Here is a 24,907-nt window from a genome sequence, read left to right on the forward strand (position 1 = left end):
TACTCTGGTTGTTTTCGTGGTTCTCAAAAAGCTGTAAAAATGAATTGGAATCCAAACAAAAGCGCTCAAGTTCTTACGTTACTATCCCACCCCGTGGCAGGACTGGTATTTCGCGTGTCTTTATTATATCAGGAGCTCTTCGTCCACACGTCCTCTTGCTTCAGTGGAAAACGACGAAGAGGTCGTCCCGCTGTAAGAGCTCCACCTTCAGCCAGCCTCTTCTTCACCTGTTGCCACCAGCCCAACGTTGCACCAGCTCCCCCTGGCGACAGTCCAGTTACACAACATTATCGTGAACACAGTAGACACATTGAATTACGGTTAGACATATTCAGGTGTCTACACATGTATTTATGTATTTTATTCATAACATTATACATATTCGTTAACGTTAGATCGTGCATGGCTTTTACATTGAAAAATGTACTTGTCACGTGGTTCCGTTCTCCATTCTTCACATCAAAAAGGAATAACGAAATAAGGAATGGCCAAAAACCAAAATCTGCCCATTATTTACTCCTTTTTTTGCATTTGATTCTGACACCAAAATACGAAAAACAGCTCTGTATTTCTGTTTTTCCCAGTTTTTTTGATTTTGGTTTCAAACGGAAATAGGAAAACACCTCGTATTTCCGTATTTTTTCGTTTTTTCGTATTTCCGTTTGAAATGAAAAACGTACACGGACCTTTCGTCTTGTTTACATCAGGGTCCCCCATTTTCAATTCATCATTATATGATGACATACAGATAGACAGTACTGCTACATCTAGATTGATTGATTGATTGAATGAAAACTTTATTAACAGATTGCAGAATGGGTACAGTACAGTACAGCTCAATACATACAATTGTTAAGGGGATGCAGACCAGAGAAAGACTTTCGTCTTGTTTACATCAGGGTCCCCCATTTTCAATTCATCATAACCCTTTAATCGCCAAAAACGCCGTAGGACGTCTTTCCCCGCCATGCTCATTCTGCCAAAGACGCTGTACCACGTCTTTGATATCAATATTTCAAAAATCTGTGATCGAAATCATATTTCTCCCCCGGAGACCTGAGATCTCCTGTTGATCCCCTCTCAACTCTCCAACGGTTCAAGAGCGCCATCTGGTGGCCGATCGGTGGATCGCCCAAACAGGAAGTGATGCGCCGGAAGTGGTGCTCGCCCATATTTCGTCCGGGCACTCGCTATCGTTAGCGGGACTCCATCTTGATACACTGGACATCGATCGGTTGCAAATAACTTGATAAACAACATGATTTGGACGTATATACTATTATACAACCTGGAAATGGATCGCATATTTCTACATCCCATAATAGAAAAATTTCTGTTCCACGCTCATCGCCCAACGCTATGAGGAAGCTACGGTAAGATTCAACGTTATTTTCTAACGTGTTCGATACTAACTGCTCTAATGATCATATCACCCACACTAGATTAATCATATAATGTTGGCCACGGAATTATAAACGACCCCCCCCCCCATCCGGTCAACATCAGATCATAAGTAGTAACTTCTAGAAGCACGTCCATTTGAAATTTTTTATCTCGCGCAGATTGCTATTAAACTGTATTTGATCATCAATATAATGCATTTGGGGCTATAAATCACGTTCTGGAGAAAGCTGCAGAAAACGATAAAAACATACTTGACTCCTATAAGACTGAACAGAATGGGTCTCAAACAAGACTCAAAATGCTCCCAATGTACAAATGGAGACGAAGGAACATTTATGCACATGTATTGGGACTGCCCACCAGTTAAAGTGGAGATGAAGCAGTGAGCAATGTGATCCTAGTTTGTTTGTTGTGTACCTTGTGTAAGACAGGGTTCTATAATCAAATGTGAAATCTATCTTATTTGTCTGAAAAATATAATATAATATCCCTGTTTTCAACATGGGCGCCGCCATTTTGTTGCTGACGTCATGGCTGACGTCATACCGTGGCTTGGGTGTATACACTCTGGTTAGCTGCCTATATTGAATGGGTCGGTCAGCAAATAAAATGTTGCCTACAAAACAACGGGACCGCGGTGGTTCTGTTTGTATTGCTCCTGGCTGTTCAAACTAATTTTACCATGTGAGAGAGAGGAAAGTTGGTTAATTTCCACAAACTACCAGTGAAAAAAACAGTGTTGTTGACATGTTGGCTCGGGCTGCCTGCACTCAGACGGCGCGACCAGCCTGTTGGACAGGGAAGGAGGATCTGCAGCGAACACTTCATTGCCTCGGATTATGTTGTTGGGGTGGGATGTTTGTCCAGAAGACCACTAATCAGCTGAAGCCGGACGCGGTTCCCTCGGTCTTCGACAGACAGACCGGCGTTAGCTCTCGGGAGCGATCGCTAGCTAGTTGGCACCAGCCGGGGCCAGGCGTTAGCTCTCGCTAGCTAGCGTTAGCAACCGGAGCGTCGCGGAGCATTCAGCCTGCTGGCTACCTAGACCCACTTCAACCAGCGTCGCGGAGCATTCAGCCTGCTGGCTACCTAGACCCACTTCAACCAGCGTCGCGGAGCATTCAGCCTGCTGGCTACCTAGACCCACTTCAACCAGCGTCGCGGAGCATTCAGCCTGCTGGCTACACAAGCTGTGTAGCCAGCAGGCTGAATGCTCCGCGACGCTCCGGTTGCTAACGCTAGCTAGCGAGAGCTAACGCCGGGCCCCGAGAGCTAACGCCGGTCTGTCTGTCGAAGACCGAGGGAACCGCGTCCGGCTTCAGCTGATTAGTGGTCTTCTGGACAAACATCCCACCCCAACAACATAATCCGAGGCAATGAAGTGTTCTCTGCAGATCCTCCTTCCCTGTCCAACAGGCTGGTCGCGCCGTCTGAGTGCAGGCAGCCCGAGCCAACATGTCAACAACACTGTTTTTTTCACTGGTAGTTTGTGGAAATTAACCAACTTTCCTCTCTCTCACATGGTAAAATTAGTTTGAACAGCCAGGAGCAATACAAACAGAACCACCGCGGTCCCGTTGTTTTGTAGGCAACATTTTATTTGCTGACTGACCCATTCAATATAGGCAGCTAACCAGAGTGTATACACCCAAGCCACGGTATGACGTCAGCAACAAAATGGCCGCGCCCATAATGCTAAATGCTTCAGAAATGTACACAACAAATCGTTTTTTCTTAGAAACTGCTTATTTTTATAACGTGACTTCTTCTGTGGCTTATCTAAATACTAATGTGATGCTATGAATATGTATTTATCGCACTGCTTCATTTCCACTTTAAGGCATTCTGGAAAGATGTGACCCAGCAATTATCAAAACTCGTATCTTGGAATATACCAGTACACCCCTCTGTATTACTATTGAATGATGTTTTTGAGTTTGCAGTAAATCCACAGCTAAAGAGATTGGTTTTATCGGGTATCACAGTAGCTAAAAAACGTATCGCATCACGCTGGTTTCAACCGGAAACAATGTGCCGGAAGGTTTGGTTTCTTACATATCTCGATGTGATTTATCAAGAAATATCTACAGCAAGAATTCTGGGACTCAACGAATCCAAAATGTCAATGTGGTTAGAAGTGGTGGAGAGAATAAAAGCTAGCTTATAATGGTGGTGTCTGGTTAGGAGTGAGGGATAATGGAGGTACTATCCAAGGAGGGGTCCGGGAGGGGGGGGTTCGAGCTGGAGCATATGTGTGTAGGGTTTTAGATAATAGGTATTAGGAGTATATCCTGTATAAGACATTGGTACAATTGGTAATTCCGTTGGATATACACTGTATACGGTAAAATATTATTATATACTTTTTTTTTGTTTTCTGTTACTGTACTTGCATGTCATTTTAGCCACCTTAATTGTTAGTTTCATTATGCATTGTGTGTTGAGTACTGACTTTTAACAATTTTGTTTTGCAATAATAAAAAAAAAAAAAAACGATAAAAACATACTTATACTTTAGACCGTATTTTAGTATGAATATGTGAATGAAAAAGTATAACGTTGCTACACCCTGAACAATAGATATAGGACGTTGAATGGGCCATAGTAATGTCAATTTAGCAATACAATTTAAAAGGTTATAGCCCTGAAAGAAGGGGAACTTCTCCATATTAAATAGGGCTGGCGGAGGATGGTAAATTATGAATTTAAGCATGGCGATAATATTATGACATACACGACATACAGATAGACAGTACTGCTACATCTATACATTTATGACATACCAGATTTGCAAATACAGTGTTTGTGATACAAAAAGAGTCCAGAAAAGAGAGTATATACATTTGATGTGGAAACTGTACATTGGAGGAGGTTGGGTATATGGGGTGGGGTTGGGTGGGACTGTACATTAGAGGTGATTGGGTGGGTGGGGTGGGGGGGGGACACTGTACAACTGTACAAGCAAAACTGTACATTGGAATATTGACAAAACCATACATCGTCATTTGCTGTACATTTATGACATACCAGATTTACAAATACAGTACTGTTTATGATACAAAAAGAGTCTAAAAAGAGAGTATATACATTTGAGGGGGAAGAAACTGTACACGAGCTCCATGGAAAGTGCAGTGACTGATTTGGAAATACGTGACAGAACTGGGGGGGGGGGGAGAGAGAGAGAGAGAGAGAGAGAGAGAGAGAGAGAGAGAGAGAGAGAGAGAGAGAGAGAGAGAGAGAGAGAGAGAGAGAGAGAGAGAGAGAGAGAGAGAACAAGGGGCGTGTCCTCTGTCATTAGTCACGTGACCCGGACTGTTCCCAGCTGCTGAGCTCCTGCCATCAGTCGCACAGCACGAGTCGAGCTCAGCCTTCCTGACCAGGCGCCCCGAACCCCGGACCCTGGACCCCGGGCGGACTCAGCTTTAATACACACCACCATGGCGGGTAAGGTGACACACCGCGCTGCCGCTTGGCCGGCGCTGACATTCAAAACATTGCATAATAATAATAATGCATTGGTGATGCTGAACAAGCCAAACCCTCTAACAGCATCATTTTTAGGACGTCATTATTATTCCCCTGCTGCGCGCTTCCTTCAATGGTCTTGTCGTCGGGAGGGACACGGGGGTGGCGCAGTGCGTGATAAGAAGTGAATGATGCGTGTGTGGCCTTGGCGACTTGTTGGAACATCGTGTGCTTGATGTTTGATGGCGAGTTGTATTGCCGTGCGGCTCTTGAGCGAGGCTATACGTGCGTGCGCCAGAGTGGCCTTTATTATGGGGACGCGCGCACTTCTAATTGCACACATGCGCGTCTCACGGCATTCCGTATTTTTCTATTTATTTTGGTCCAAATGATAGTATCTTTACGAGGGGCTGTTATTGTGAATGACCACAAAGTGGTCCTTATATAAATAATATGTAACCCCACAGACAGACGCAGTGTGCCGCTGTATATATGTAGCGCATCACAGCGTCTCTGGACCATCGCGGGAATGAACCTTACACTCGTTGGTAATAAACTTGTGATTAAATGAACACCGTAGAACACACGCCTATTTCTTGGTCAGGTTTCACGTAATAATAGCGACCGATATGACCCCTTCAGCTGTGTGAGGTGAATTGTCAAATCAGCGCGCATCTCACAGGCAGGTCTGTCTCATCATCCGAGCGGAAACGCGATCGTGTTGCAGCCATCTATCTACAGGGGCGTTAGCACAGAATTCTGGCCCCCAAACAAAGAGTCTCCGTGGGCCCCCCTTCAACCTCTTGAGCCTTGTGCATATTGTGAAAATGTTTACAAATAACGACTAGTTACTATAGATACATTGTGGTGGTTATTAGGGTAGTAGCTAATGAAGTGTAAGAAATGTGATTTTGAAATCTGGCCACATTTCAATCCTCCTTTCTGAACATACTGTAGCCTACATTTACTTAGCCCCTTTCGTGACTTTCGGTTTGCAAGCCTGGGGCTTTTGTGACCGGAGTCACTTGCTTTTACGCCCCGATTACCCAGTAAGGAAACGACCAAGCGTCATCAAGGGGCTCGCGGTGTGTCAAGAATACATCAGATCTGAATTTCAAAGATACCCAGCGTACAATATGGGTCTAACACAGCTTCACGATGGGGTCTGGAAGCTCGGAGTTGCTAATAAACAGTTTAAAACATTGTTACTCGACGAGTGGTATTTACAGACCGAACGTCCATCTCCGCCGTTGGTGTCACAGCGCATGCGCACCAGGCAGCTAATGCCGCATTCACTTTACGTGGGAAGAAGCGGAAGAACCAGAGGACATCTCGTTGCTACAACTAGGAAGCCTTCACGCTTTGACTCTATATATATCTATGGATGAAACGCCCACATCCATACTTCCGCAATTCGTGACGCGAAGTGGGAGATATCGGGTCTATAAAAGAATCCCATATGTCCTAGTAGGAATTACCACTAGGAGGCTGACGTGAATGGTTTTTCCCAGTCGGAAGCTGGTTCTTCCGCTTCTTCCCAGTAACGTGAACGCGGCATTAGCTGCCTGGTGCGCATGCGCTGTGACACCAACGGCGGAGATGGACGTTCGGTCTGTAAATACCACTCGTCGAGTAACAATGTTTTAAACTGTTTATTAGCAACTCCGAGCTTCCAGACCCCATCGTGAAGCTGTGTTAGACCCATATTGTACGCTGGGTATCTTTGAAATTCAGATCTGATGTATTCTTGACACACCGCGAGCCCCTTGATGACGCTTGGTCGTTTCCTTACTGGGTAATCGGGGCGTAAAAGCAAGTGACTCCGGTCACAAAAGCCCCAGGCTTGCAAACCGAAAGTCACGAAAGGGGCTAACATTTACTGTGATGCTTTTACTCTGGTTAAATTAGGTTTGCTCTTGGACTATGAAGTTCAAGAGAACATTATTTCTTTGCAGGTAGTGGCATAGCCTCTTAAACTGATTACAATATATATATTTCTTTTTTATAAATATTTCTTTTAAAGGTGACATGTACTATAAATGTCATTTTTCAGTCTCTAGCATTGTATTATAGTAATAGGAGTTCGTATCAATGTGTTTTAGTGTCTAAATCAGGGTTTCCGTTAGAATTTTTTTTTGCAGGTCTGAGTGTCCGGTAGATTTCAATCTACCGGACAAATGGGATAAATTCCGGTCAGTTTATTGAGCTTAAAAACAATTTTGAGTGGACTGAAGGAATGAGTCAGCGTTAATAGTTTTAAATGCAAATAATTTATTGAAACATAGAAGTGGGGTCGGTTGGGACACACACACACACACAATGGGGGACCCTGATGTAAACGAGACGAAAGTCTTTCTCTGGTCTGCATCCCCTTAACAATTGTGTGTATTGAGCCGTACTCGGGGAGCGAAATTAACTTTTTGACTCACCGGCCAGTGGCGGGTAGATGGGAAGAGTCTACCCGCCAAGCATATTTCTTACCTGCCAAAAAAATTGATTAAAAAAATATATATATATATTTTATATAAAAAAATTTTTTTAAAATAAAATATATATTATATAATCATACTTGTAGTTGTATTATCTGCGAGACATCGCCACCACGCAATAAGTCAAAATGCTTGCTATCTGCAAACAGCTCCACTGTCTGTGTGTATACTTGAGTAGCCTCCAGCTCCAGCAAGGATTCTCCGGCCCTGCAGCTAGACCCTATATTCAGCTAGACCCTACATTCAGCATGCAAGGATTCTCCGGCGATGCAGCTGGACCCTATTTTTTAACGTTACGGTTATTTTGTCAAATCACATTCAACATGCCCTCAGCTAGAATACGCATTCAATCAATGTTATAAGACATTGATATCAGGAGCTATCTGTAGCTACTGCTAGCCCGGTAGATAACGTTAAGACAATTTAGTTTACTGGGACAGATCGATCTAAGTGAGCTAGCTAACGCGAGCTAGCGAGGGAACGGAGGTGTTATGCAGCTCATGGAGGTCCGATCTAGACTAGAGCAGACTGCTACCATTCTGAGAGCTTAACGTTAGCACTAGAGCTCCGGGCGAGCTGCTACCATTCTGAGAGCTTAACGTTAGCACTAGATGCTGCAGGCGAGCTGCTACCATTCTGAGAGCTTAACGTTAGCAGTGGCACTAGAGCTGCGGGCCGCTCTGTGTTGATACGAGCAGAAGCCAATAGTATCCCGCTGCAGGGCTGGCCCGGCTGGGCGGATATGACTCGTTGCCACGTTTTTTTTCAAAATAAGAATATCATACGAACCGAATGCTGCTAACTGCCGGAGCCATCGATATTATGACTCTAGCTGCGCTTGGGCCGGAAATGAGACCCGCACAGATTTTCAAAATAAGAGTATAGTTATGAACTGCACGTCCACACGCCACACGGCGGGCAGGGCTCTCAGTGGCAAGCGCCAAAGGTAAAAACTGAGCGCCCCTGGCGGGCGGCAGGCTTTAATTTCGCCCCCTGGCCGTACTGTATTGTACCCATTCTGCAATCTGTTAAATAAAGTTTTCATTCATTCACACTGTTTCAACTCACCACCCCCGCATCATATTGTAGTCTAGTCTGTCTTCAAACTTCCACTCCTCTTGACACACACACACACCCTTTCCCCAGTCCACACTGTCTCTAATTCTCTATGGCTCTGCCTCTGATCAGGATTAGCTTGTTAGTTTATGCTAATGTAACGTTCATTTCGGGCGATGTGGGCATAAAGGAATGGCGACGATGCAAAGCGTGTTAGATGCATTTGACCCGTTGTGAGAAAAAAAAACACCACGGACTTATTTCGGATCGCAAAATAGCCGCAGTCTGCTGTGCAGCTCCGCTCCGCTCGGCTGAGAGCAGAAGGCAGAAGCACGGTCTGGGGCGGATATGACATCACTGAGTTGCTATGGGTTTTTTCAAAATAAGAGTATCATATGAACCTGACTGTTGCTAGCTGCCGGAGCCCAGATATATCATGACTGGAACTGCGCTTAGGCGGAAATGAGACCTGTGACAGGATTTTCAAAATAAGAGTATCAATATGAACCGAATGCCTATCGCACCAGTGCTACTGAATTAATCCATTCATCGCACAGACCGCTGTTGCTGTAGCACGTGCGATATATATGTCGCTCTGTACAGCCCTGCCCCCAAGGGTTAACTGTCTTTACCATGACATCAAATGATGACTTCTTCAAGTAGTCCCTTCATGATAGGAGCTCATGTCCTCAGTAACCGATGAGCGACATGACATTGCTTGACTCTTGGGCCACATTTCACAATGTTATGCTTTGCTAGGTAATGTTGATGATAACGTCACGTGACATTGTTGCTATCATGCTGATTAATTTACGATACTGATTAATTCATGTTTATACAATGCACATATAGCTATCTTCCAAGCTGTCCTGGTTGACTTGTCTGATTAGATAGCAGTTGTTTTCCCTCTGTTTGCTTTCTTCCTCTTTTAATTTAGTTTTTGGTGCCTCGGTTTCCATTTCTTGTGTTGGAGACCAAAGGGGCAGTGCCTATTAGGTGCTCCAGCATCAGCAGCTAGAGTTGTTCCGATACCGATACCAGTATCGGAAAAGCCGCCGATACTGGCTAAAATGCTGGTATCGGTATCGGCGAGTACCCTCTAATGCTGCGCTCCGATACCATATGACGTAATTTATCAACAACACTGTGGTCTGTTGAGTAAGCATTATAAAACAAACGTGTGCTTAATCGATTAAAGTGTCAATGCCATTTGTCATTTTAACAGCAGATACTTTCTTAAATGTCATCGTCCCGACAGAGCAGTGTGACGGGGAGCTCATGGGTTCGCTTGGTGGCTGGTGTTATTAGCATTGAACAGCTAACCGAAAGCTAGCTTTAACATTACCTTGGCTAAAGTTGGGGCTATTCATATAATCCAGCAATAATGGCTGCAGACCTGCAAGCAAAGTACAGCAAGTTGGCAAAGGAGTATTCCAAGTTAAATCACAATGTCACCAGTAACGTTACAGTCTTCTATGGTCTTCCCATATACCGGTAGCTCATGCTAGCTAACGGTAACGTCGTCATTGCACAATTGCACGTCGCGTACACAATTAATGACATGTTGCGGACAGCCATATCGGCGACAATGTTTAGCTTTTAGTGCCAAATGATAAGAGTCTGAGGCGGAGTCTCAAAAGAGAATGTTGAATATTTATTGTGCAAAAATCACAACAGATCCGACTGCTACTGAACGGAGCCTTGTAGACAGACTGAGTAGGGTATATCTGCAGAGCCAGTGGGTAGCGAGTGCAGCAACGTATAATGTCCGTGTGGATCATTGGAGTAGGGTATATCTGCAGTGCTGAAGCCCCATACTCATTGATTAATGATACTAATACAAATCTATACAATCACCTGTTGTTGAATAAATACCATTACTTTCTAGTTATGACTAAAAAACAGTATATATAAAACCGTATTTGTTAAAAAAAAAAAAAATTATATTTATAAAAAATTTATATAATATCGTTTTTTTTTTTTATGTATGCACTGGTATCGGATAAGTATCGGTATCGGCCGATACCCAAAGCTTAGGTATCGGAATCGGATCGGAAAGGAAAAATGGTATCGGAACATCTCTCGATTAACCGTGTTCAGAGACAAAAGTCTAGTAGGGGCAGACTAAACCATTTTGCCTCTTTTGAAAGGGGAGAAAGGGGCCTCTGGAGAGCCTCCAGAATTTCAATCTCTCAAACTCTCAATCTCTCTCTTTAGGTTAGTCATGACACTAATTACTTGGAAACTTAGAAGGCAAACAAAAACCTTCATTCCAGGATTTTCAAGGACCCAAATAAACCACCTTAGTCTGCCCCCACCACCACCACCACCTCTGCGACGCTCCTGGCCATTTATAGGCATTTGCACAGAAGTTGACGTAGTAGGTCTGGTCTACAGTTCCAGAGTACAGAGGCGTGCATCCTTGGCTATAAGTGGGGACAGCATTCAGACAGAATAAGTGAAGGGTTGTCATGGTGAATAAGTGAAGGGTTGTCATGGTGGCTGTGAAAGGAGGCTAGGAAAAGACTCCATGATGGGCCTCACTGTCCTTTGTCCTAGTAGGGGCTGGGTAGTAGGGGCTGGGTAGTAGGGGCTGGGTAGTAGGGGCTAGGTAGTAGGGGCTGGGTAGTCGGGCTGGATAGTAGGGGCTGGGTAGTAGGGCTGCATAGTAGGGGCTGGGTAGTAGGGGCTGGGTACTAGTAGGCGCTGGGTAGTAGGGCTGGATAGTAGGGGATATAGTAGTCAAAATATGATATCAGCCCCACAGGATTGAGGCAGCCGTCTGTTTTATTTAATTATATTTAATAAAAATTGTATTGTTCTATTCTGCTTTTTTTTTCTTCTTCTTTTCAATGTTTTGTTCAGTTGATGAAGAAAATAATATTTTTAATTAATAAAAATATTCCACCTGATATGGTAGAAGAATTATTTTTCCTGTGCATCTTTTAATGAGCCCTTCTGTTTTCTACTGTACAGCTTGTTTTTTTGCGTGTCATACTCAAATGTGGTGGCTAGGCTCATATATACAAGTATCAACAATACTCGCATCACAGCTGAAGCTACCGTGTAGGGGTGGAAGGTACACAGAATATTAGAAAGGTGTACCATCATGGATTGATGCAAAAGTTAAGGGTTTTGTCCGTCACAAATAATGAATACATTTCCTGTGCTTTTTGGAGCCAGGAACACTGCCTACTTAATGTACTGCCCGGTTTGTAAAGTTTAAGTTTGGGTGTGCAAGGCAGCAACTGGAATAATTTACTTTAAATGTGGTGTGCTTTTTTTTTTTTTTTTTTTTTATATATATATATAAAAGCAAGGGTTGAAAGAGGTGCTGGAAAATAAATTCCATCAGTTGAAACTTTCTACAACATTCTAAAGCCAGTGCAGTGGTATATTGATGGTGATTTAACCGTGAGTATATCATGTATACTTGCTGTTTAGAACGCTCTTGACCAATCACAATTCGTGGTCAGAACTTCCTGTTGTATACATACTACATAATATGCTTGATATATAAACTTGACTAATATGTTTCCTTTCAAATATAGACGACCCGTTTGAATCAAAGCACCATGACATTGATTATAAAAAAATACAACCTCTTAAGCTGCAAGGGCCACATGTGGGCCCCTTTGAGGACAATTTGCCCACCAGCACTTTGGCGACCTCTAGTGGCTCGGGTGTGCATATTTTGTAATACAATATATATATATCGAATTGAAGGCTTATTTGTTGCCTGTCGATAGCGACAAAATCTGTTCAGCGGTTCTCGAGTTACATGCCGGTATTTGAGGCTTGTGCAAAGTACACAGTATTGCGCAAAATACCACTCCCGACTCTTGGGGCTCTAGTTCCATCAATCATTTGGCGATCTCGAAAATCATTGTCGAGGGTTGTAGCCAATGAGTGTGGCTTTCCAATGATACCCCACGTGGGGATGTATGAATCTAAAAAAACTAAAAAACGAACGAACGAAAACAGGAAGAGAAAAACAGCCAAATGAATTGAAGTCTATGACTGAGTTTTTCTTTTGTACAGTTTACCAAAATCACTCATTTCTGAATGGATCTTTATGAAAGTTGGACATGTACTACATAAGGCTATGGGTCCGTATGGATTTGTAAGCCATACCACCTTCTGGGCACCACCTCTGGACTACTAACTACTACAGAAAAACTTGAGTAACACGTTTTTCTACAACTCAAGTTCAGACCTATGTTACTCTTATTTCATTAGCACTAAAAGTGAATTTTCTTTCTGGAATCAGAAACTTCAGAATGTCATCTTTCGAAAGAGACCATGCTCGTGCTATAAGTATAAAGTATGTTGTTTTGGTTTGCAAAAGAAGTATGCAGTCCTCAAAAACTAAAACTAAAATGGCCAATTTTGGGGGCGCAGGTTAAGAAACTTCCTCTAGGAGAGGAAGAGGAGACGAGAAGAATGAGGCGACTGCGTTCATGTGACTTAATTGTATGTCTGATGGTTGTTTATTGTTTGCGTGTCTCCTTCAAACAGACCAAGCATTCGTGACGTTGGCCACAAACGACAGCTATGCCAAAGGAGCAATGGTTCTGGGTAAATCGTTACGCAGCCACAACACAACCAAGAAGCTGGTCATCCTGATAGGACCGCTTGTTTCAGAGCAATGCAGGTAACACACACACACACACACACACAGACATATGACATGGACACGGACACGCATGGACACATGACATGGACACACATGACATGGACACACAGACACAAATGGACACATGCAGCATGTCCCAACACCTTCCTGCAACCCATGTGCAGAACACATTTTAAATACTTACTGTAATTTGAATCCGCTGTACGATGTAAAATATTACAGAAGTTAAATTATGCTTTTTAGTACATTTATGGATTTTTTTTTTAAAAGCACATTCTCACCTTCTGGCTACCTATTACAGCAGAGATGGACACTGTCTGGCTACCCATTACAGCAGAGATAGACGAGCTGTCTGGCTACCCATTACAGCAGAGATGGACACGGTCTGGCTACCCATTACAGCAGAGATGGACACTGTCTGGCTACCCATTACAGCAGAGATGGACACTGTCTGGCTACCCATTACAGCAGAGATAGACGAGCTGTCTGGCTACCCATTACAGCAGAGATAGACGAGCTGTCTGGCTACCTATTACAGCAGAGATGGACACTGTCTGGCTACCTATTACAGCAGAGATGGACGAGCTGTCTGGCTACCTATTACAGCAGAGATTGACTAGCTTAGGGCTGGGCGATATGGCAAAAATCATAACGCGATAACGATATGATAATGTTATATTTCTTGATATCGATAATTATTGAAATTGTTATAAGTATAAAAAAAGAAGAAAAAAAAACTTTATTTTAAACAACAGATGTATGTTTATTTTGCAGGTATTCTTTGTCGTTGCCGCCATCTTTAGTGTTACATCCCCTCACACTCCAGTTCTCAGGCTGCAGCTGGTTTAAAAGCGAAAGTAAACCAGCTTCTCTGCTGGCTGTGGCTCCAGGGGAGTTGAACAGTTCTGGCTCTGCTAGTTTATTTTCGATCTTTTTGCACTTTTTTGTGGACAAACCACCGCACATGTGCACCGTGACTCGTGACTGGAGTCTAGCTCTGCTAGCACACATAGCCTACTGTGTACAGACGGTTTCAAACTGTATTTTAAATTAGAAAGCAAACAAAATAAATGGACGAGAAAAATAAATCTCAATTTGGTCAGTATTGTCATTTGGACAAGCAAAGCCATTACTTTAAGTTGCAGGCAAGAAAGACAAGTCTGTCCACTGTCTCTGGTTTTAAAACTGCCCTGTTGCAGGTCACAAAAAAAAATAAAAAAAAATAAGATTTTTCGATATTTTTTTTTATTCAATATCGATTATTAAAATATATCGCGATATTTATCGTTATATCGCCCAGCCCTAGACGAGCTGTCTGGCTACCTATTACAGCAGAGATGGAGCAAAATCTTGCTAGCTATTTGGCCCTTCTCCTTGACAGGCCTACAATCCTTAGACCACTAATGAGCACCAAAGTTTATGAACATGCCTGAGGATACCAAATAGCAAAATCATTAGACTACAATTATAGTCTAGGCCAATTGTGCAGCTAAGGCTGACCCAGATAGTTTGTCCAGGAAAGCTTGTTTCAACATCCATGGTGTATGTTGTGTAGTGTGTTATGAGTCAGAGTGGCCTCCTGAGACACACAGGTCTATGACCACTGTATCAGAGACCGCTGGCTAATGATTTTAGATAAAGGATCAATAGGCAGCCACCAATTTTTGGAAACATTTAAAATGTCTTATATCAACAGTAATTGATAGTACTCCAAAAATGTAATAAAAAAATAAATATCTGCATGGGCAGGAGTTGAAACAAAATCAAACGAACGACCAAGTCAAATGATTGGAACGAGCGAGCCGTCTATCAAACCCTCTGACACATGTGCTTGTTATGCGCATACGCATAATCATCCTCTGCCAGCGCTATTTGTCTATGGAGATGTTTACCTTCTTTGCAGGGCTATAACTTTTTAAATTGTATTGCTAAATTGACATTACTATGGCCCATTCAACATCAATTATCTATCGTTCAGGATGTAGGAACGTTTTACTTTTTCATTCACACATTCATACTAAAATACCGTCTAGAGTATAAATATGTTTTTATCGTTTTCTGCAGTATTTCATAGAACGTGAGATATAGGCATAAATGCATATATTAGATGATCAAATGCAGTTTGATAGCGATCAACGTTATATTAAAAATTTCAACTGTACATGGTAGGGATGCCCCGATCGATCGGCCCCCGATCGATATCGGCCGATAATCAGTATAAATATGCGATCGGTGATCGGTGATAATGTTTTATTTTCACCGATCGTCAAACCCGATCTCATTCGCTGTCGCTGAGTTCTGTCTCAGACACCGGTGGTGCGGTGTCTGCTCTCGAGTCCAGCCCCTCCCGCACGCATGTAAACACGGGAGGACGGGGTGTCGGCGTCTCCCTGAGCTAACGTTAGCTTAGCTACAGTTACAAAATGACCCAGTCAACTATTCACTTTTAGTTTAATACATGATGAGGCATTGTCTAACCGAACGGTATCTAGCCGACCAGCTACCGATAGCTCCTGACATAAACAAACGCTCCACAAAGTCTAGTAGAGTGTATGTTAGCTGTTAGCTGTTAGCTGTTAGCTCACGTTACGTTAGCGCAAGCTAGGTCACTGTTCAAAAACGAAATGTCCCATTGAACTAAATAATTCACTGAGGCGTTGTATTAACGTTATATATCCGGCTAGCAGTAGCCACAGATAGCTCCTGATATCAATGTCTTATAACACTGATTCGATGTGTATTGGAGCTGAGGGCTTGTGAATGTGATTTAACGTTAAACCAATACTAGGGTCCAGCCTGGGTCCAGCTGCAGCGCCGGAGAATCCTTGCCGTAGCTCGAGGCTCCAGCTGCAGCTCCGGAGAATCCTGGCCGTAGCTGGAGGCTACTAGAGTACACACAGACCGTGGAGCTTGTTGCGTGGTGGCGATATCTCGCAGATAATACAAGTACAAGTCTAATTATATAATATATATATTTTATAAAAAAAAATTAAAAATTATATAAAATAAAATTTAATTTATTTTAATCAAAAACGATCGGTATCGGATCGGTATCGGCCGATATGGCTCACGACGATCGGTGATCGGTATCGGTGGCAAAAAACGTGATCGGGGCATCCCTAGTACATGGTCCTAAACGTCATGACTGGTCATCTGCGGGTGAACGGAGGAGGGGGGGGGGGGGTTGTTTATAATTCAATGACCGACGTTAAATGATTTATGTAGTATGGGTGATATATTGATCAGAGCAGTTTGTATAGAAAATGGTAAAGAAAAACGCTGAAACTCACCCCAGTCTCCTCGTAGCGATGAGAGTGGAGCAAACGGATCCCAATTATGGGATGTTGATCGATGCGATCCATTTCCGGTTTGTATATTACTAATACACGTCCAAATCATGTTGATTATTGAGTTATGGCAAAGATCCATATCGACGGTGTCTGTATTGAGCCCCGGGACGATAAGCGAGTGGCCGGACGAAAATAGGGGACGGACCGAGCTACAATGGGCACTTCCGGTTTGGCAACTCGCCGATCGGCCACCAGGTGGCAGTATTGAAGCGTTGCAGAGTTGTGATGGCTCAGACAGCATCACCCAAGACTCCGTGGGTGAAATATGACGAAAATATGAAATATTGATCTCAAAAACGCCATACGGAGTTATTGGCAGACAACGCATGGCGGAGAAACCCGCCTTAACACGTGATTGGCGGAGAATGGGTTAATGCATGAAGCACACGCAGACAGACCACACCCAGCGTAAAGCCCTCGCTTGTACTTTTTGCCACAGTATGAGACAATACTGTCGAACTATCTAACAATAATTAACTCGTTTACAAGTTGTATTTAAGTTTGCAAATAAGGGAACAGAGCAATGACATTTCAAAGCAGTCAAAAAAGCAAGATTTCGATTTTTTTCGATTTTTGTGCAAGACATTTTCGCATTTTCTGACACTTATCTCGCCGGACTAAGTCGGGTTTGATGATGCCGAGTCACATATACACTACCGTTCAAAAGTTTGGGGTCACCCAGACAATTTCGTGTTTTCCATGAACTCACACTTTTATTTATCAAATGAGTTGCAAAATTAATAGAAAATGTAGTCAAGACATTGACGAGGTTAGAAATAATGATTTTGTCCTTAAAACTTTGCTTTCGTTAAAGAATGCTCCCTTTGCAGCAATTACAGCAATGCAGACCTTTGGCATTCTAGCTGTTAATTTGTTGAAATGTCACCCCACGCTTCCTGAAGCACCTCCCACAAGTTGGATTAGCTTGAAGTGCCTTCTTGCGTACCATACGGTCAAGCTTCTCCCACAACAGTTCAATGAGATCTGGTGACTGCGCTGGTCACTCCATTACAGACAGAATACCAGCTGCCTGCTTCTTCCCTAAATAGTTCTTGCATATTTTGGAGGTGTGCTTTGGGTCAATTGGCTCCAACCAAGCACTGTCCACAGGGTATGGCATGGTGTTACAAAATTGAGAGATAGCCTTCCTTCAAAATCCCTTTTATCTTGTACTCTCACTTTACCAGCACCAAAGCAGCCCCAGACCATCACATTACCTCCACCATGCTTGACAGATGGTGTCAGGCACTCTTCCAGCATCTTTTCACTTGTTCTGCGTCTCACAAATGTTCTTCAGTGTGATCCAAACACCTCAAACTTTGATTAGTCTGTCCATAACACTTTTTTCCAATCTTCCTCTGTCCAATGTCTTGTGTTCTTTTGCCCACATTAATCTTTTCCTTTTATTGGCCAGTCTCAGATATGGCTTTTTCTTTGCCACTCTGCTTACAAGGCCAGCATCCCAGAGTTGCCTCTTCACTGTAGACGTTGACACTGGCGTTTTGCAGGTACCATTATGAAGCTGCCAGTTCAGGACCTGTGAGGCGTCTATTACTCGAATGTACTCGTCTTCTTGCTCAGTTGTGCACTGGGGCCTGCCACTTCTCTTTCTACTCTGATCAGAGCCTGTTTGTGCTGTTCTCTGAAGGGAGTAGTACACACTGTTGTAGGAAATGTTCAGTTTCTTGGCAATATCTCACATGGAATAGCCTTCATTTCTAAGAACAAGAATAGACTGTCGAGTTTCATATGAAAGTTCTCTTTTTCTGGCCATTTTGAGAGTATAATCGAACCCACAAATGGGATGCTCCAGATACTCAAGTCAAGTCAAGAGTTTTATTTGTCACGGCATACAAGTATACAATGAAATGCGTGTGGTCTTGCCCGCAACGATGTGCATTACAGTGGTACAAAATATATAGAATCCAATAAAAAAAAAAACATTGTGCAATTAACAGGTAACATGGTGTGACATCTCGGTATCTGTACATAGTTATTTACAGAGCATATAGGACATGCTAGGTAGCTTTAGTAGTGCAATACACTGTTCCTGTTGTTATACTAATTTAAAGTGGCCTTTCCTTTTGGCCATAAGTGTGCGTGTGTGCGGCATGAGTGTGTGCCCGCTCATGTTAAAGCTCATGTTAAAGTGGCTGCTAGTGTGTGAGCGTGCACAGCGTGCGTGTCGTGTGTGTGCTCATGTGTGCTTGTGTGTGGATAGTTCAGTGTTCTGTGGCACTCAATGTTCATTGTTCAAGGCTTTGATGGCCTGGGGGAAGAAGCTGAGCCTCTCTGTCCTAGTAGCTGGGGTTCGCAGGCGTCTGCCTGACCTCAGCAGTTGGAACAGGCTGTTATTGGGGTGGTGGGGGTCTTTCATTATCCTGCAGGCTCTGGATTTGCACCTCCTTGTTGTATAGAACCTGCAGGGGAGGTAGCGCAATACCCGTGGTACGCTCGGCTGAGCGCACCACTCTCTGTAGGGCCTTCTTGTGTGCCGTGCTGTTTCCATACCAGGCAGTGATGTTTCCAGTCAAGATGCTCTCTACAGCTCCTGAGTAGAAGGACTGGAGTATCTGGACTGGAGTATCTTCCCCGATACTCTGAACTTCCTTAACTGTCTCAGGTGGTAGAGGCGCTGTTTCGCCTTCTTTACTACTGTGTGTTGACCATGTCAGATCCTCTGAGATGTGGACCCCCAGGTACTTAAAGCTGCTCACCCTGTCCACTAGCCCCGTTAATCATCAGTGGTGTGTGTGTCTCCTGCTGTCCTCTCCTATAACTACTCCTATAACTAGCTCAAAGGAAGGCCAGTTTTATAGCTTCTCTAACCAGCAAACCTGTTTTCATCTGTGCTAACGTAATTGCACAAGGGTTTTCAAATCATCCATTCGCTTTCCAACGCGATTAGAAAACGCAATGTACCATTAGAACACTGGAGTGATGGTTGCTGGAAATGGGCCTCTATACACTATGTAGATATTCCATTAAAAACCAGACGTTTGCAGCTAGAATAGTAATTTACCACATTAACAATGTATAGTGTATTTCAGATTAATTTAATGTTATCGTCATTGAAAAAAAAAACAGTGCTTTTCTTTAAAAAATAAGGACATTTCGAAGTGACTCAACTTTTGAACGGTAGTGTATATATGCAACAAGATTGAAAAACAAGTTCTTCATTGTACTGTATCTTTAAAGTCTGACCAGCACCAAAAACCAGCATCTAACTTTTCCGTGACTTTTTTTCTAGGAAATAATCCTGATTACACACACACAGCATATTCAATACATTGTATATGATCTACAAACGAACTCATACACTGTTTCACTTAACAGCATGTAACTGAAAGGTCTCTGAATATCAGATTGTATGTGCAATGCGCATGTCCCCTTGCCCGTTGGTATTTTATTTATGTCGACATACTGCAAATCATTTGGTGTGTGTGTCTCTGTGTGTGTGTGTGTGTGTGTGTGCGTGTTACAGGACTGTGTTGCGTTCCATCTTCGACGAGGTATGTGTGGTGGATGTTCTGGACTCGGGTGACACAGCCCACCTGGCAATGATGAAGCGGCCAGATCTGGGAGTGACCTTCACCAAGCTGCACTGCTGGACACTCACTCACTACAGCAAGTGTGTGTTCATGGACGCAGATACAATGGTGAGAACCCCCCCCCCCCCAAAGAAACTATGATCCATACTATCTATAGTACTGGATCAATAAAGATTGCCAAAAAGAAAATAATTATAATTATAAAAATTTAAAAAAATCCCAAGAGTATAATCCACATACTGTGAGAAACCAACTACTCTGTCTGCAGTCGACATGCGCTTAAATGTGCAATCTGTAATCTACATCCGGTCACCCCCACCACTGAAAATCTTAACCATGGGATTGAGAGATTCTTTTTATTATTTTTATCAAATTAATTGTGTTGAGCTCTTGATAATAATAATACACTTTATTTGTATAGCACCTTTCATACAGAAACTGCAGCTCAAAGTGCTTCACAACAGAAAAAATGAGCACATAAAGTGCAGTCGTATAAAATCACAGTTTTTCACATTAGGATCTAACATCCCAACAGGCCACCTTGTTTATGGCAGCGCTTCTCTCCTCTCTCCCTCTCACAGACACACACACACACACACACACACACACACACACACTCATTTAGAATCTTTATTTATGTCCACATAAAGACAATGTTTAAAGGACACAAATATTATCAGTGCACTTGTACATTGTGGGTTATTCTGATACATTTGTGCCCAAATTGACAATGGCAACCAAAGGTACACACACACACATGGATGATGAACCTGACAATCAACACACAGCTCATGGATACAGATAGCAGCGTCTTCTCCAAATTGCGCGGCTGCCAATAATTGCTGACACTGAGCAATATCTTGCTAATTGTTTGGCTCTTCTCTTCGGAGGACCGGCCATCTGAAGGCCTCTAACACCCAACTTATGAACATGACCCAGGCTTCCAAATATGAAGACTAAAAGTTTATAGTTGTAGCCGAGTTGTGATATGGTATGCTCTAACAGTTGATACTTTAACATTTTGGTTGTAAATGCTTCCTCTAGACTGTAATCAAACGTGCAGCCAACTTCTAGGATGAGAACCTCTGTTATTCTCATTAACAACAACATCGGATTCGGGGGTGTTTGCTGAAATATCAGAGGACAGTGAATTGTCCCTACACAGATTGAACATATATGGCTTCACACTGGTGTGCTTATACAGCTTATATGTTGCAGGTGACCCAAGTGTGGAACTGACACTGTCTGCAATCAGATCCACGATCCTATCATGCCTACAAATGTAGAGCCCTTTGTATGCATGACATCCATTGAGTATGTGAGACATGGTTTCTGTTGTCTGTTCGTGACCATGGTGTATGCAGTGTGGACTATGACTGCCAGGGAACCAGATGGAAAGGTTGAGCTTCGATGGTAAAACCTGTAGCCTAGCTTTTAAAGTGAAAATGATGATGCTCATCAATAGCTAAAAAAATTTTAAACTGCGTGCAAGACAGTGGTCAGCGCCGTAGCAGGGAGACAGGCAAGCTTCCCTTGCAGTTTAAGCTCAGTCCAGTGTTGACGTTGGCGTTGTTGTTGTGCCGACATGAGATGGCCACGGGCATTGGTAAGTGGCCGTTCATGCCACGTTCCACAGATGTCAATGGTGGCCTTCACGGAGATGGTAGGGTCAGAGATGATCTCCTCAGAAACATTAACAGTCTGATTCCAGCCCCACCCAGTCCAGGGCCACTTTGGACCAGCCACATAGGTCATTCAGGTCTGGCCAGTCAGACCACACCCCGGATGGCGCGGTTGTCCAGCTTTCCACTTGGTTTCTTCTTGTAACCCAGCACACACACACCCACCCAGAGACGGAGCGGGTGTGTGTGCACTTTGAAAAGGTTCCTCCATCATAGCGTATCTGCCAGTGCAGGTGGGTGACTGTCAATTAAAGCGTGTTGTGAGTATAGGTGGAGCCCAGCCAAAATTGTCTTTTCGGAGCAAGGTGGTTTTTCATCTTCCTGTGACGACATATTTATTTTGCTTCTTTATTTTATTATAATATTTTCTTTTTTTTTTACAGGTCTTGGCAAACGTAGACGAACTGTTTGAGAGGGAGGAGCTATCGGCAGCGCCGGACCCCGGTTGGCCAGACTGCTTCAACTCCGGAGTGTTTGTGTTCAAACCATCCAATGAGACGCACAAGAAGCTGCTCACATTTTGCACCGAGAACGGAAGCTTTGATGGTGAGAACCTTCCTGTTCCTCCTTCTCTCCTAGTCTCTGTTAGATTACGGTCATTTTAGCTTGTTGTTGATCGTTATCCGCCTTCATCGCCGCTCCTGGCCATCTCTGCATTGTGTATTGTTTGTGGTTCATGGCGGCAATCGTTTGGTGGAATTCTCACTCCCACACGCTGACTAACACTATCTCTTCTCCCCTGTTGCATCCGGAAGTTGAGTCGTCATTTCATATCAGAAGGCTGGTTGGCCCTCTGTCTTAGCCAGGCATCTATCTCTAGTCACCGTCGTTGAATCGTAGATAAGCCTGAGCTGTCAACCATTGTTACACCTACCACGGTATAAATGCATGTGAAATGTGTGTCTAATTTAAAGGTCCCCTATTGTAAAAATGGCATTTTGCATTGTTTTCAAGCAATGTGGGGTTGTACCAACACTGACTAAATGTGAAATCTCTACCAAGTCCCGTTTCTGCAGTTCAGCTTAGACAAGAACGTCCCCCACTGAAACGAGCCATTCTGAATTTACTCTGATCTGTGACGTGTACGAATTCTGATCTGCCACCGCCCGCCCACAATCAACTGTGATTGGAGGAGTTGGCATAACCTTGAAAGTATGAGCAAAACCAAGCCGCAAGTGGAAATAATGTGGAAGCGGTTTCGACAGCAGAGTTGCCACCTTCAGCTTTTCCACTGTCGGCACTTCCTCAAAAGTGTTTGACAGTGTTCCTAATCGTCTGGACGTGGTCACTCGTCCGAACAGCTTATCAAATGACGCTTGTTGGATATTTTGTCTACTCGAGACTGGAAGCACAGAATAGGTTGAGTGTGGTGACGATCGCAAGGCAGCAAATTCAACTTTCCAACAATGTATTTGTTGCATGGCAAAAAATGCAGCCCGGAGCCGGCAGACGAGGGCAAAGTTCCCCGATCTGCACGGCACTTTGTATACAACACGCCGAACGTTAAGTGGTTAAAGTCTTACATTTTATAATCTTCTTAAAAAGGTCTTAAATGTGATGGGTCTTAAAAATGTATTTGATTTAGGAAGTTACTTCTACGTTGCGATCAGTGGCGGCTGGTAAATTATTCTAGGTGGGGCGGTGCCATATTCAATCAGTTTCAGTAACTACAGAACAGTATATATTGTTATAGAGACTAACTTTCTTTGCTGCGGTAGAACATCACGTACGAATTGGAAGAGCCGTCGCGTGTCGCGCTAACCCTTTAAGAAGCGTTGTGGTCCGGGCTTGAACTTTCCATAAATGTGTCCATATAAATCCATTTAGTTAGATCCAACACTGTCTGAATGTATCTTGTGATTATTATACATTTCCGACCACAACAACTGTAATTCTGTCGTCTTGAGTCCCTGCGACAATCATTGTTGTCGTCATCAGTCCGCACACCTCCTAACACACCAGTGACTCTGCTTGGGGCGCTAGAAAAGCGCCCTTCAGTCATCATATTTTAAGACGCTGATTGGCAAAAAAAATTTGCTAGGTCCATTTATGTTGCTCTGTGCATTTTTCAATTGGCTGCGTTGCACACTGACGCCCAGTCAGTGAGGCGGTATTTCTAGCGCCCCAGAAGAGAGAGTGAATGACAGGACGCACAAAAACGTTATTGTGCATTTTAAACACAAACATACTTAAAATGAGTTATTATTTATTTTAAAATTGTTTGTTATATTCGAAATCTACTATTATAGAAAAATCCAAAACCACTTCTTTCTTCTTCTTTCCACCAGGAGGGGGGGCGGCGCCCTAGCACCCTCTATGGACCAGCCGCCACTGGTTGCGATAGCTTCTGTGTTTGGGGGAAGCGTCCAGGCTGCAGTAAGCAGTATGATTATAGATCAGTTCCCCGCCAACAAGTCATATGGAATCACTTAGTAATTTTCTGTACATTTTTGCCAGTACGGCTGTGAAATAGCCATTACATTATATTCAAAATTGTTTTAAAAAGGTCTTAAATGTCACTTGTTGAAACCTGCCGGAACCCTGACAAGTTGACTGAGACTAGAGACGCTGCTCTCCTCTCCCCTTCCCCTCCCCTCTCCCCCTCCCCTGCCCTCGCCTACAACCCTTTAACCAGAATGAACTGCAGACCCTAAACCTAGCTGACCCTAATCTGGCCTTGACTCTTTTTCCGGCTCACCTCTGCTGTTGACACAGTGCGCTTGAGACTATCGCCTGTGTGTACTGAGTGAGTCAGTGAGTGTGTGTGTGTGTGTGTGTGTACTGAGTGAGTGACATGACTAGGAGCCTCTGTGCACATTATAGAATAGAAATCCTTTATTAATCCAGAGGGAAATTTGGCACTACAGATCGCTCACATTGAACAACAATAAACATTTAGGTAGTCAATAGGACTAAAATAAGAATATAAGAATAAAATGGAATAAAGAATAAAATACGGTCCGGGATACATTCTGGTATGTATATCCATTCTAAAATCTTAAATATAAACTATACAGCCAAAAATATACAGTAAAATGTACAGTAATAAGTGTAAAAATGTAAAGTGTCCAGGAAGATTTTGCCAGGCTGTACTGTCACCCTGTGCTCAGTGATGCAGTGAGGCACAGTGATGCGTTGTAGTCGAGTATAATGGCTGTCTGAATGAAGGACTTCCTGTGCCGTTCAGTGTTACGTTATGGTTTCGGTAGCGTGCCGTGTGTGTGAATCCGCACAATATCTTGCAAACTATAGGGCCAATCGACCTGTGCTTTGG

The 24,907-nt window shown here is 43.3% G+C and overlaps 1 protein-coding gene across 1 annotated transcript in view; it reads left to right on the forward strand.

Annotated features, from left to right (window-relative positions):
• The first annotated feature begins 4,752 nt into the window (after positions 1–4,752).
• Positions 4,753–24,907, forward strand: part of LOC311223015 (glycogenin-1-like) — a 36,463-nt gene continuing 16,308 nt past the window's right edge. Inside the window, exons 1-4 of the mRNA XM_084307705.1 lie at positions 4,753–4,848; positions 12,933–13,068; positions 19,885–20,059; positions 22,017–22,179. Of these exons, the coding sequence (XP_084163831.1) occupies positions 4,842–4,848; positions 12,933–13,068; positions 19,885–20,059; positions 22,017–22,179 (481 nt within the window). The 5' untranslated portion in view covers positions 4,753–4,841. The remainder of the gene's footprint in view (positions 4,849–12,932; positions 13,069–19,884; positions 20,060–22,016; positions 22,180–24,907) is intronic.

Source organism: Notolepis coatsorum (genome assembly GCF_963971535.1).
Source record: "Notolepis coatsorum genome assembly, chromosome: 2".
In the NCBI taxonomy this organism is placed as follows: Eukaryota; Metazoa; Chordata; class Actinopteri; order Aulopiformes; family Paralepididae; genus Notolepis; species Notolepis coatsorum.